The 13,937-nt window shown below is 32.3% G+C and overlaps 2 protein-coding genes across 2 annotated transcripts in view; one reads left to right on the forward strand and one right to left on the reverse strand.

Moving 5' to 3' along the window:
• LOC104759733 (UDP-glycosyltransferase 74B1-like) lies at positions 7,107 to 7,926 on the reverse strand. Its single transcript, XM_010482626.2, has one exon. It carries the CDS (start codon positions 7,924 to 7,926, stop codon positions 7,177 to 7,179), a length of 750 nt encoding a protein of 249 aa, XP_010480928.1. The 3' UTR covers positions 7,107 to 7,176.
• Positions 11,604 to 13,937, forward strand: part of LOC104759734 — a 3,985-nt gene continuing 1,651 nt past the window's right edge. The window contains exons 1-3 of the mRNA XM_010482627.1: positions 11,604 to 11,924; positions 12,006 to 12,078; positions 12,367 to 13,927. Coding sequence (XP_010480929.1) covers positions 11,604 to 11,924; positions 12,006 to 12,078; positions 12,367 to 13,927 — 1,955 coding nt within the window. The remainder of the gene's footprint in view (positions 11,925 to 12,005; positions 12,079 to 12,366; positions 13,928 to 13,937) is intronic.

Below are 13,937 nucleotides of genomic sequence, written 5' to 3' on the forward strand. Positions count from 1 at the left end.
TTCGGGAAAAATTTTCGATTTTTGGCGGGAAAAAAAAAATTTTGGCGGGAAACTTTTTTGGCGGGAAAATATTTTCGATTTTGATGACTGTACATTCTTGCTGTCACTCAAAAAAGGTAATTTGGTCATTTTGTATATAAAGAGGGGTAGTTTTTAAAATGGTCAACATGAAGGGGTATTTTTAAAAAGGGGTATGGAAAAAGGGGTATTTTTGAGAATGCCCCTTTTTTTAATAATAATAATATTTAGTTCTTTAAAAAGCAATTACCCAAAAATTTTGATCGGTTTGACCTGAAACTGAAACAATCTGACCTATATTTTAATAATAATAATATAATTAAATATCTCATAATATTTAATTACAACCCAAACAATAAACCAACATCTACAATTCCAATTAATATAAACCAACCATCAACATGCACAGCGGAAACATATAAACCTAACTAGCATAACCACAACACAACAATTGAGACCCTAGATCATCCTCCTCCTCATGAGGAGATCCTCCCTTCTACGAGCTATACAGACAATCAAATCAAGAGTACAACCAAAAACAAAACATAACCAACCAGCCGTTGAACAGAATATCCAATAACACATTTATCACACAAAATAAGTCATACAATCCAATCGCTCAGATAAGCTCATGGTCACACACTCACCTTATCAAACTGATTATAACAACAAATACAACTAGTTGAGACTCTCCTAACATCTGCAACAGCCCAGAAACGCTCTACAACAAGCCACACAACCAAAAACGACTTTATAGCAAAACTGGACAGAAATATCAGAAAATCTTAAAGACGAAACCGTAAAATAAAAACCAACCGTTAACTATCAAATCCCTCCGGTGAAAAACTACCCCTAGATGTCACAAAGCTTTCCACAAAATCTCGTGCCGATCGGAAATCAGACGAGACCACGATCTCAGTTACAATACCCGATAGTCCTAACTCGCGTCTGAAAAAACGTGTCTCACGAAACTGCCAATAACTCATCGAATTTAAATCCAAATCCATTTCTGTAAAATAATGACGATGAAAGGCTTGGAAATAACTCTACCAAATTTCGTTACCTTTGAGTACGTTTTGATACATCGAAACCGTTTCCTTCCAAACCGTAACAATTCTACTCCTTCTCCTTATCTCTATCACAAAGCTTTGTTGATCTCTTTCTCCTTCTCCTTCACACCAAATCGACAATCCACCAAAAAGGAGAAAGTGGCGTCCAAAACTTATAAACACCTTTTCAAAACCCAACTTTATATAATAAGATGGCAATCTTAAAAAAAAGTTTTCATATAATTTGGTTGCCATAGGTTTCCATGGTCATTAGAATAGTTTGTGTGATTCTCTATAGGACAGATGGACAGTGCAATTCTTTTAAAATTTTATGTCGCTTTTTCATTGTTGATTTTGAAAAGTTAGTCCATACACTCCATACTAAACAATGAATACTAATAATTTGGTATACTAAACTACATTATGAAGTATGGAGAACTTTTTAAGCAGACCAAAAAATGAAGATAGATAGTTCTATTTTATTATAGAGTTACTGTTCACTCCATACTAACATGTGTTTTATTGGTCTTGATTTGGTCTGCAGTTGGTATGCAGTATATCAAACAAGAGTGTGAATAGTAGAAAATAACATACTGGTCCAAATAGTCCGGTCTGGAGCGTACCAACCAACCATTCACCGTTGTTGTTGATACGATCAGTATCAATGGTGGACCCATTACCCGGGTCAATTATTATTTTTAAAGCTAGTTAAATATAATAGATATAAAAAAAAGACTATTGGTGTAGTGTGGAAAGATTAACCTTGAGTTTGGGGTTTTAAAATATTAAGGAAATACCAACTTCCCAGCTGGAACTTCAGCATTTTATATGCAAAAAGCCTTATTTCAACATTTAAACCCGGTGAGTTGATCCTCCTAACTTCTATATGGGTCCGCCATTGTCAGTACATGAAATCAGGGTTAAGGTACTTGGTCTGGCCAATATGAATAAAAAAGTATTAAGTAAATTGGAAAAGAGAAAATATGTAGATAAAATTTTGTTAGCAAAAGTAGGTCGATAGAGTTGTTTCTCTCTAAAATATTGTATATAACTTTATAACATGGGTCAAACACTTCTTAAATTAGTTCAAAAAACTATATCACACTAGTAGTCACTACATAGTATATATTCTTGTCATTTAAACAAATTATTATAACGCCCGTAAACCGTGAACCAAAAAGAGATTTTGGAAGTAGGTGTCGAGCGACATCAGAGGAAACGGAATCAAATATTCTAGTCTACCTTTTTTGTTACTCGGTCGTTAATGGTAGTTGGTCACGCAGTAACGAAATGAGGTGATGTTTGGTGTAATTGTGGGAGCTTTTGTAAAGAGTAATCTCTATGTCAGTTCTCTCGTTGAAATTATAGGATTCTGGTAAAATTGTTTCTCGTGTATTCAATGTAAGGATTGAGAATTCGAATATGGTCATCTCATATATACTTGGTTTACATATTGTATTTATTTCCACCAAAAAAGAATCGCTGAACTCTTCAGAATATGATATTTTATTTACTAACATGTGTTGTATATTATTATATTAATATTCTAATATGTGTAATCTTGTCTATATGAGAGATTTTCTTATGCAAAGTAGGACTTTTAAGAAACAAAGTTCTAATGGACACCACGTTTACATTTGATATAAGTCAAATTTGTTTTTTCTTTTGTTTTATCAGCGCCGGTTAAATAATTTTACACTTTGTCAGGTACAAAATAATTTAAAATCTGCTCATGTCAAAACTATAAACTATATAACAAAAATACGAAGGACTCACACTACAAACAAAACATCCAGTCACGTACTCACGTATAAAAAACTTAAAACTGATTGGATCTTACATGTATTTAACTTCTTAATATTGCTCTATAACTAGATGAATATCCGTGCTATACGTAGGTTTATGGCTTATCATATTTTTAAACAATTTTGCTACTAATTTTTTTTTTTGTTTTTTTATCATTGAATCGACAAGGCCTGATTCATAGCCAATCTCTACAATACGGGGTAACGCAACTTAGTAGAGTCGAATTCCGGTGGGACCGGTGCTACTAATTTATTTTTTATGTAGAGTTTATATTTTTTTTTATAATTATGAAATTTTGAAAAATATTATTTGATGTTGATTGTTTTAATACTTCACATATATTTTCCATTTTGTAATTGAATTATTGGATACATGCATGAATAATTTTGTTTTAAGAAATTTATTCATCCTACAATTCTTGTCTAAAACTTCAAAAGAAAATATAGCTTGATCTAAAGATGCATATTTTGTAACAAAGAGTTTTTTAGTTGAATAAATTTTACATTCATTTTAAAAAAGCTTATCTATTTAGATATATTCATACTTAAGCTTCTCAATTAAATACTATGAAACACTAAGAATTTATTTTATCAAGAATTGTAACTTGGCTAACTCTTTAATAGATATAATTAAGATAAACATCTTCCTTTTATGTTAGCTCTTCAATTTTTTGAATATAACTCTAATTTGGATTTTAATAAAAATTTCATTCAGTTTTCTTTTTAACAACTTCTAAATATTAAAATATAAAACCAACAGTCATGAATTTATTCAACTATCTTCCTCTTTGTCTCTGTATTTTTCTAAACCAACATTATACAGTTTTATTCAACTATCTTAAAAAATTACATTCAATTGGCATTAGAAAATTTTGATTAAGCTTAATTAAGTAATTTAAATAAATATAATTAATTAAAAATAAAAAAACACTCACAGATCAAATATAAAAAATCTAGAAAAATATATTTTCTCTCTCTAATAAATTATGGACGAAATTACTAAATATTTTAAAAAATATATATATATATAAACCAATCAGAATTTTAAAAACTAAGATTTTATATCCAAATATACAATATAATTATTTTTAATAACTAAATTTCGAAAATTTTGTTAAGATTTCAAATTATGATTCTCCTATCATCTTTATTTTATTTTATTTACAAATTTTTGGAATTTTCATATAATACTTATGATTAATAAAGTACAGATTTTTTTTTGCATATGTTGTGATTTGAATTTATAAAAACGAAGATATATTAATCAATCTATAAAAAAATGTATGTTTTAATTTCCACATTGGCGGGTTGGTAAAACTAAATTTATATAGATGATAAATTAATAATTTTTTTTTTGCTCACAATTATAATATTAAAATTATTACTTTATATTTCACAAAATAATGATGCAAATATAACAAATAAACAATATAAAACTGTAATATACGTCAAAAATAAAATACTATTATATTCCTAAATATTTAGTATTCAAATAGACTAATAGATTTACAGAACAATTAAAAATAAATATTATCTCAAACAAAATAACTTTTTAAGAAATATATAACAATAACTTTTATTATTATATTATAAACTTTTTAAAAAATATTGATCCGTGCTTAAAGCACGGGGTAACTCCTAGTAAATATTTATTTCTTTAAGCACAAACTTAGATGAATTTCTCTATGATATTAACCAATATATCTATCACTGCTACAACTCTTCAAACTATTGACAAAATTATAATACCTAAACCATATGCTCATACATTCATGGTTTACGCCAAGAGGAAGAAGTGGTGCTTTGATTTACTACTAATGCCCTTTTGACTTTTGGTATGCATCTATTTTCTTGAAATATGTTCTAAGCCTCTCTAAATTTCTTATGTAAATATTGAAACTGTTTGTGATAGAAAAAAGAATAAATCTAGTGTTATTCAATTAGGTATTTAAAAAAATACAATAAAATCTGCTGTTATTGGATTTAACATTTGTTGGATGATTTTAAATCAATTCTATTTCCAATGGATTTTATTTCACTTTGGATTTTAAAGTATTTTACATCCAAAACATGAACAAACACAATCCTAACAATTTTTAAGTATTTCATCTCTCTCACACTTCTAATAGGTAATCTCTATAACATCTGGTGATTCGTCATCATGATCATCATCGTCGTCATCACCATCATCGTCGTCGTTATTATTTTGACTCTGAAATTTTCGTTATTTTCTTCAGGAATAATGATTGATGCAGTTTAAGTTCGAGATGGGTTCAACTCCGTTTTGCTATTCAATCAACCCATCTCCATCAAAGCTTGATTTCACGAGGACACATGTGTTTAGTCCCGTTTCTAAACAGTTTTACTTAAATTTATCATCCTTTACCGGGAAATCAGCAGGAGGAGGAGGAGGGTTTAGGAGCCGTCGAGGTTTGGCGGCGACGGCGTTAGTTGAGGAGAAGCGAGAGTCAGGGACAGAGAAGAAGAAGAAATCAAGGGTTTTATGGATAAGTTATATTTTTTTTATTTACCTTCAAAACTTAAAATAAAAAATTCTACTAGTAAATGACTTTCAAAACTATCAGTAATGCTTTTCAAATCCACGTTCAATGCATTTCTAAAACCATTGGACTCTGAAATCTATTAATATTTTAAATCCATTAAAAACCTTTGTTGAATAACACCCCCTAACTCTGTTTGCTTTTGTTGCCTCAATTCACATGCCCTTAGAGAGTTCTCTAATATAGTTTTTTTTCTCGCCAAAGGCGACTCAAAAGACGAAACTAGAAGTAACCGTTTCCTTTCCCTTGACATATCCACCGGCCGGCGTCGGTTCCGGCGTCGGCCGTACTCTTGCTTTCCTTCTGTTTGTTTGTAATTAAGTTTTTTATTATTGAATAAAACCAGAGCAGATGATTTCGAAGTTCCAATTTTAAAGTCTCGCTCTTCTTCTCTCCTTCCGTGAGAGTTTTAATCCGACCAGAATCCGGCAATGGCGCAGGAGTAATTGTGTTGGCTTCATTCCGATGGTTTTTTCTCTAATCGCCTTCCGTCGTTTCAGTTATGAAACGTTTCGATTTCTTCACCAAAGTGAATTATTTTTCCCCAAATTGAAGAAGGGATTTCAATCCCGGATTTGGGATCCAGGGGAACGCTATTGTAAGGAATATATGACGATAAGAAATCGATTATGGTGGGATCTCACAAACCTAATTACCGATGGAGAAGAAACCTTACGGTTTGTTCCTTTTCCCTATATTGTTGATTGGGGTTTAAAAGTTTACGGTGAAACTTTCGATCTTGGTCTCTCCAAATCGATTGCTTTCGAAACAGAGATCAATTTATTAAACAAAACGGGAGAACATAATCCTCAGACAAGAAGATCATTGAAGCAACATTCGAGTGTGGGCGGTTATTATCATTGGTTGGAAACGTTCCTTTTGCTGGATAAAAATCACAGATTTATTTATATGCTCTATCTCTGGGAATATTGCTCTAATTCTTTTCTTTGAGAAAAACAAAAGAGTCGGTCACGTATTCTTTAGAGGAGGGTGTAGTGAGTACCAGAAGGTGGATCTGTTGATTTGGCATAATGGGTTCGTTGTTGGGAAAAGATGGGTTGAGGAAAGGTCTTGTTTGACTAGGGTCATCGTTTGTGATGATTTTAGTGATAGTAGTGTGGTTCATATCGCTGAAGCATTTTATCACACTAATTTGTCTCCAATCCAGTCTGATTATTGTAAGTCACCTTGCTTGATGTATTTCCAAAACGGACAGATGATGTTTTTTTTGACAAAGGTGGAACATCTGCGAGTATAAGAGCATGGGCATTGGTTGGGACAAAAATTTGGTCCCTCAAATATATTAATCTTATTTTTAGAGTTTTTTTTATTTTGGTATGAACATTGGTGTCCCTCACAGTTGGTCCTCTGAAAAAAATAATATTATTTTTTATTTTAAAAATTAATTATGTAATTTAAGAAGTAAAATCATATTAAAGTTTTAATTCAAATAAAACATATAACATTAACACTAAAAATATAAGAAAATTACAAAGTTACAAAAACTTGGAAAAAAACAAAACATACAATTAAAACATTAAAAATAAAAACATAAACCATACAAACATCATAAGTTAAAACAAACATTTTATTTCAACTTCTAATAATGAATAACGTAATCAGTTCTTTTACGTAATCATAATTGGTTTATTGAATCACAACTCACAAGCATCTCGGTACAATGCTCTTCTTATACAACAACAACAACAAACACATACATTACCGTGATTTACAAAGTTAAAATCAATGTTTCTTCACTAAACTCTCTATAAATTCGTTAATGCTCCGATCAGAGCTTCCTCCTTCACTCATTGCCTTGACAGCCAAATCTTTCCACTTCTTAGAACTCTCTCTAATATTAACACTACTCTCTCCTTCCATCACTCCTTTCAAACACCTCACCACCTCTTCACTCTTCACAATCCCTTCACAAGCGTCCTCTTTCGCTCTATACCCAACTTTCCAAACATCCTCCACAAACTTAGCATCATTCATCTGATCACTCCACTGAGGCACACCAACCATAGGAACCCCCAACCTCAACCCTTCCAATGTCGAGTTCCAACCACAATGAGTCAAAAAGCAACCTATCGACTCATGAGCTAAAACCTCAAGCTGGTTACACCAAGAAACCAACAACGCTCTGTCTTTAGTCGATTCCACAAACCCTTCCGGCAGTTTTTTGATATGAGCTTCTCTAATCACCCACAAGAAGTTCAAGTTAGATTCTTGTAAAGCAATAGCTATCTCTGTCAGTTGCTTCTCAAACAGAATCCCAAACGAACCAAACGAGATAAACACAACCGACTGAACCGGCTTAGTCTCTAACCACTCCATACATTCCTCTGATTTCTGTTTCAACAAACTCGCACCATAATCTCTATCCTCACTTATCCTATCATCAAGATACGCCGATGGAATCATCGGTCCAATCAACGTCCCCCTCATTGCCTCCCAAGATACGCCGATGGAATCATCGGTCCAATCAACCATCGATACCAAAAAAATAATCCAATACCCTAAATCGAAACAAAAATCAGAAAGATCATATATCTAAAAACACATAGTAAACTATCCAAACAAATTCCCGAAACCCTAAATCGCGAAAGGAACATAAACCCTAAATCGAATCCCACAAAAAATTTCCCAAATCTATCGAGTCCCACAAATAATTGCCCTAATCTATCAAAACCCACAAACAATTTCCCTATTCTATCGAATCCCCCAAACAATTTCTCTTTACCCTAAATAAAAAAAAAATCATAAAAACCCTAAATCGAGAATACATCAAAATCGGATTTGAATTTACAACACGTACCTCTTACAATTGGATATTTTGGAAGATGATACACTAAGTGAGGCCTTCGCGTTGCAAAATCTTCACTTTGATGGAGGCGATCCAAAGTTTTTGTTTAATCGCCGTCGCGATACAGAGAGAGTAAAGAGAGAGTGTGCGAAAGATAAAATGAATTGATCCGTCGAGTTTTTTTTCCTTTCACCCTACAAATAAAACAACATCCTATTACAGGATGACACGTGTCCTGAGGGACGCATATAAATTGTCCCGTTTTTAGGAACGTTTCTTTGTATAATCTATGATTTCGATTTAAATTAATCGTTTTAATTAAGTGGGACGGACGAAGGACGGTGCGATGCACATGCTCTNATACATCAAAATCGTTCTTGAATTTACAACACATACCTCTTACAATTGGATATTTTGGAAGATGATACACTAAGTGAGGCCTTCGCGTTGCAAAATCTTCACTTTGATGGAGGCGATCCAAAGTTTTTGTTTAATCGCCGTCGCGATACAGAGAGAGTAAAGAGAGAGTGTGCGAAAGATAAAATGAATTGATCCGTCGAGTTTTTTTTCCTTTCACCCTACAAATAAAACAACATCCTATTACAGGATGACACGTGTCCTGAGGGACGCATAAAAATTGTCCCGTTTTTAGGAACGTTTCTTTGTATAATCTATGATTTTGATTTAAATTAATCGTTTTAATTATGTAGGACAGACGAAGGACGGTGCGATGCACATGCTCTAAGCGAATAGAATATATTATATCGAGTCCTAGAAGATATGAGTCAGAGTCATTTTCAACAACAGTTAAAGTCTTTTTATTAGTCAAAGTAATGCAATGTGCATTTTGGAGTTTCATCAAAAGGATAATAGCCAACAACAAGTGTATGAAAGAGGGACATAACAGATTTTATCTGTTAGCCTATAAGTCTAAAAATAGCTTGGTTACTCTCCACTCCTTCATCGAGATTGTTTCAATTTCCTTTATTTGCCTCAATGGTTGTAATGAAAATGTTTCTGCACTTTGTAAACTCTTTATGATATAATATATTTCATTTGTGGAAAAAAAAAAGACATGTGGCACTCTATCCACTGTTGATATGTCATTCAAATGGAGAGAATTGGCCATCTTTCATAGTATAGATTACTTTGCAAAAAAAAAAATATCTATAATTAATACAGAAAGTGAATATAATTGAAAACACGGAAAGCTCTTAAGGTAATGTTAATACGATTGAAAATTAAATTATTAACATAACTCAAAAATGTTATCAATCATAATTTGTATTTTAAAATTTATGTTTGTATTTTTGTTAAGTTCTAAATTTATGATTGACTTACTATAACTCAACTGGAACTGGTAATAATTGTTGACAAAAACCTAGAGATTGTTGGGTTAATTGGTTCTTAGGACGAGACCATATAACATGCTTAGTTTCGTGTCTAAAGAGATATACGGTTTTGTTCAAGAACTTTTTATTTATTCAAAAGTTATATTGTTAAATCAAAAGATAACGCTCATAAGTTAAGAGGTAGTAAATTGAATTATTATTTAAAAAAAACTCAGTTATATAATTTTTGAATTTGAATAATAAAAATGCTTTATTCTCTTAAATATTTTTATAATAATTAAAAATGCCCAATTTTTTAATAATTATTTAAATTTTTTGTGTTTTGTCAAATTTATTGTCTTTCATTTTTATTTGATATGAAACAGAATTATAAGCATAGATTTAAAATTGATAAGATTGTAAATATTATGGTCAATGTTTCTAATATGATATGTTACAAAAAGTAACAAACTTTTGATATTATTATTTCTAATTTTATTAAATTTAAATTAAATTTACTTAATAAGACATATTGCAACATCTACAACATTATGTTTTTTGTCAGTTGTTTTATAATATTAATAAATCATAATTCTATAGCAAACTCACTATATCAATTTATACCATATAATTTTTTTGGCAAATTAATTATAAGAACTCAATTATATGATAATACGTGTTTATCATATATCAGAGTCAGTGGGAACGGATAACTCAGATCATATATCATAGTCACACACATACAAAATGATTTAAAAAACATAAAAAATCATAGAGTGAGCCCTAACAAACATTGATCTAGTACTTTGTAATCCCTATACTAGTAAAAGAGAAGTACAACTTCTCCTTTGGACGAAAATGTCCCCAGCGTCATTTACCAGACAACAATTCATTAAAGTTAAATAAGACATTTAAAGCTAATGGGTCGGGTTTTATTTTTAAAATAACCCAAAATTATTAAATCGGATATCTCTATCGGGTCAATTTTGGAGAAATAACCCGAAATTGAAAATGTTGGATCTGGATCAGAAAGTCCGCGTCATTGACAATGTGTTATGGGATATTTTTTTTAAACTGAACAAAATCTCAAAATTTCATGGAGAATTCAAGTTTTCTCCCTCACGACCCTTCACTGTACCAATAACGACATCAGAGAAAGTGATTGCCGGTGGTGACTCACTGGAAACGGTGACAATGTCGAGGGGAAAAAAGAGAAAACGATGTATTGTTTTTGTTTGTAACTTATAAAAAATTGTTCATTGCTGGATGATACATTAGAGTAAACAAAATTACTTCAAAATCGTGACAAGATCAAGTGATGGGTTGATGTTCGATGTTGTGATTTTTGCAGAAATCGGATCTTAAAAGAAGAAGATAATGGCTATTTTATAATTAATTTACATAAAAAAAAAGCAACGGTTCAGCGTCGAACCAATATTTACATAACTAACCTATATTTTAGGGAATACTTTCAATTTGTTACCTTAAAATCATACATTTAAATATTAAATTTTACATATATAAACATATTTAATTCGGTAAGATATTGTGCATCTCATCAGTACAATCTAAACAGTTAATACACATATATTCTCATTGCCTTAATTTCAATTTTTAAAAGAGAAATGCCCTAAAATACCACTCAAATAGTTTTTTTTCCTCAAATACCACACATTCCTTATTTTTCCATCAATACCATTCATTAATAAACACAATGACTCTTTTACCCTTACATTTTATAATCACAAATTGTGTTAAGATTTTATAAACTCCAATTATTTCTTCGACGAGATACGATGGCACCAACTTTTCCGACGAGATTTTCCGGTAACGATTAGCTCCGTCGTTGTGTCCCATCATTTCCGGTGATATCTGTCAACTTTGTCTATTTCCGATATCAGTTTAGTGATCGATCCTGCTTAATTTGGTAGTGGTTCCTCTCGATTCGCAAGTTCAATTTAGTAGTGGTTCCTCTCGATTCATATTGAGATCTAGCCTCAATTGCAAGGTGATCTCTAACCTGATTAGTGACTATGATTGAGTTATACTCTGTTTGTGGGGAGTGGAAACAAAACGATAGAGGAGTATGGGATTTTGAAATTGATTCTAAAAAAGGAGGATCTCTTAGTGAAGTAGATGAGAATATCACATATAAAGTTTTAGCTGAGATGGTAATTGAAGATTTTGGACTTGATTGTTTAGTGAATGATATCAAACTTAGCTATAGGCTTTCTTCAAGGATGAATTTGATGGTAGAAGATTCTCCACCAATGTATTTGCGAAATGATCGTCAAGTACAGACGTTTTTCAGGAAGTTTCAAGATGACCCTGAGTTGAATCGTTTATGTGTAACTGTAAGTGAATACACTGTAGTTTTCTTACTGCATCAATATGTCATTCTTATATTTGATGTTTTTTTTTTGTTTTTTATGTAGCTGCCTATTGGTTATGGGAATGTTGAAAGTAATACTCTGTCAGCTACTTTCAAGAACAACCGATGCATTCAAGGTTTTCAGTTTTCGAATAGTGATATATCTGTTGCATCAGTTCGTTATCTAACAACCAAGGTAAACTTGGCTCTATTTTTTTACTCAAAAAACAATGTCTTACAAATCATAGAATACATATGTGTTTTTTGTAATAGGTGCTTGCTGTGAAGAATAGAGTCATATATATTAGAATCTTTCTTTGTGCATTAAGAAGGATATGGTGAAATGAAGTCTGATATCTATATGTTAGGAAAGTCATCCTAAAGTCTTTTTGAGATATTCCCTAATTGTTACATTTTATATGTAGGATTTCATGAACCAAGTGGAAGTGGCGCCACAGTTTCTGAATCACATACTGATACCTGTTCAACTGCTAAAAAAGTGATTTATGATGGTATTCCTAGAGGTTTTTCACATGACACTCAAGGGACTGATTATATACATGAGGGGAAATATTTCAAAAACAAAGCAGAGTTGAGGATGAAGATGCGGCTGTTTGCACTTGAGTTCAAGTTTGAGTTCAGATCTTTGTGGTCAGACAGAACGAGATTGATATTGGGTTGTGTCGATCCTAGTTGCAACTGGAAGATGCGTGCAACGAAGCTCAAGTCATCTGATTTCTTTGTAGTGATTAAGTATATTGGAGAACACAATTGTGATCCAACGTACAGGAATGCGAACCATAGGCAAGCCACTGCAAAACTGCTTGGTTCTTTTATTTGCAGTCATTTTGCAGAAAAGAAGGCTGGACTCAAGCCAAAACAGATAATTGAGAGAGTTAGATTAGATCATGGTGTTCATATACAATACAAAAAAGCTTGGAGAGCAAAAGAGGCAGCTCAGATTTTGGTTAGAGGAACTCCTGAGGACAGTTACCACAACATAGCAAAATGGTTGTTCATGGCTAAGGAAAGAAATCCAGGATCAGTTGTTTATCGTGAGATGGATTCTGGTACTAAATTCAAATATGTGTTCATTGCATTCGGTCCATCGATAAGAGGTTTTGATTTGCTGAGAAGAGTGATTGCAGTAGATGGTACCTTCTTGAAGGGGAAATTTAAAGGAACTTTATTAGTAGCTACAGCACAAGATGGAGATCATCACCTATACCCGATAGGCTTTGCTATTGTTGATTCAGAAAATGATAAATCTTGGAATTGGTTTTTTAGGTGTCTTCGTACTATCATACTTGATGCCCAAGATTTGGTGTTTGTCTCTGATCATGCATCGTCCATTGCAAAAGCACTTACAGAGTTGTATCCAGCATCACATCATGGAATCTGCAAATACCACCTTGGAAACAACATCAAAGTAAGTTTCAAGGGTCAATCATATTTGCCACTTGTTGAATCTGCAGCCATTGCTTATACTCGTGAAGAGTTTGCTAAAATATTCATCCAGATTCAAGATGCAAATCCTAAGTTGGCTGAAAATTTACAAAAGGCCGATTTCAGAAAGTGGGCTCGTTCCTATGCTCCTTCAAATCGTTACAATATTATGACAACAAATGTTGTTGAATCATTTAATTCGATGTTGAAAGAACCACGAGAGTTGCCAGTTCTTTATCTTCTTGAGACAATCAGGTTAACTTTGACTTCGTGGTTTCATGAGAGACGTGAAAAAGCTGCTAAACATGACAAGCTTGTCACGCCGCAAGTAGTGAAGAAGTTGGTATCAAGGTTCTCAGATGCAATGAAACTTGACGTTTTCCAAGTTGATGAAGACGAGTTTGAGGTGAAGGACAACATTAACAAGTTTATTGTTCACTTGAAAAACATGCATTGCAGTTGCTGTGTTTTTGACATCGACAAAATTCCGTGCATTCACGCCATTGCTGCTGCGAAGCGTTCAAATAGGGATGAAAATAAGTTTGTTCAT

The sequence above is a fragment of the Camelina sativa genome, chromosome 17, assembly GCF_000633955.1.
Source record: "Camelina sativa cultivar DH55 chromosome 17, Cs, whole genome shotgun sequence".
NCBI lineage: Eukaryota > Viridiplantae > Streptophyta > Magnoliopsida > Brassicales > Brassicaceae > Camelina > Camelina sativa.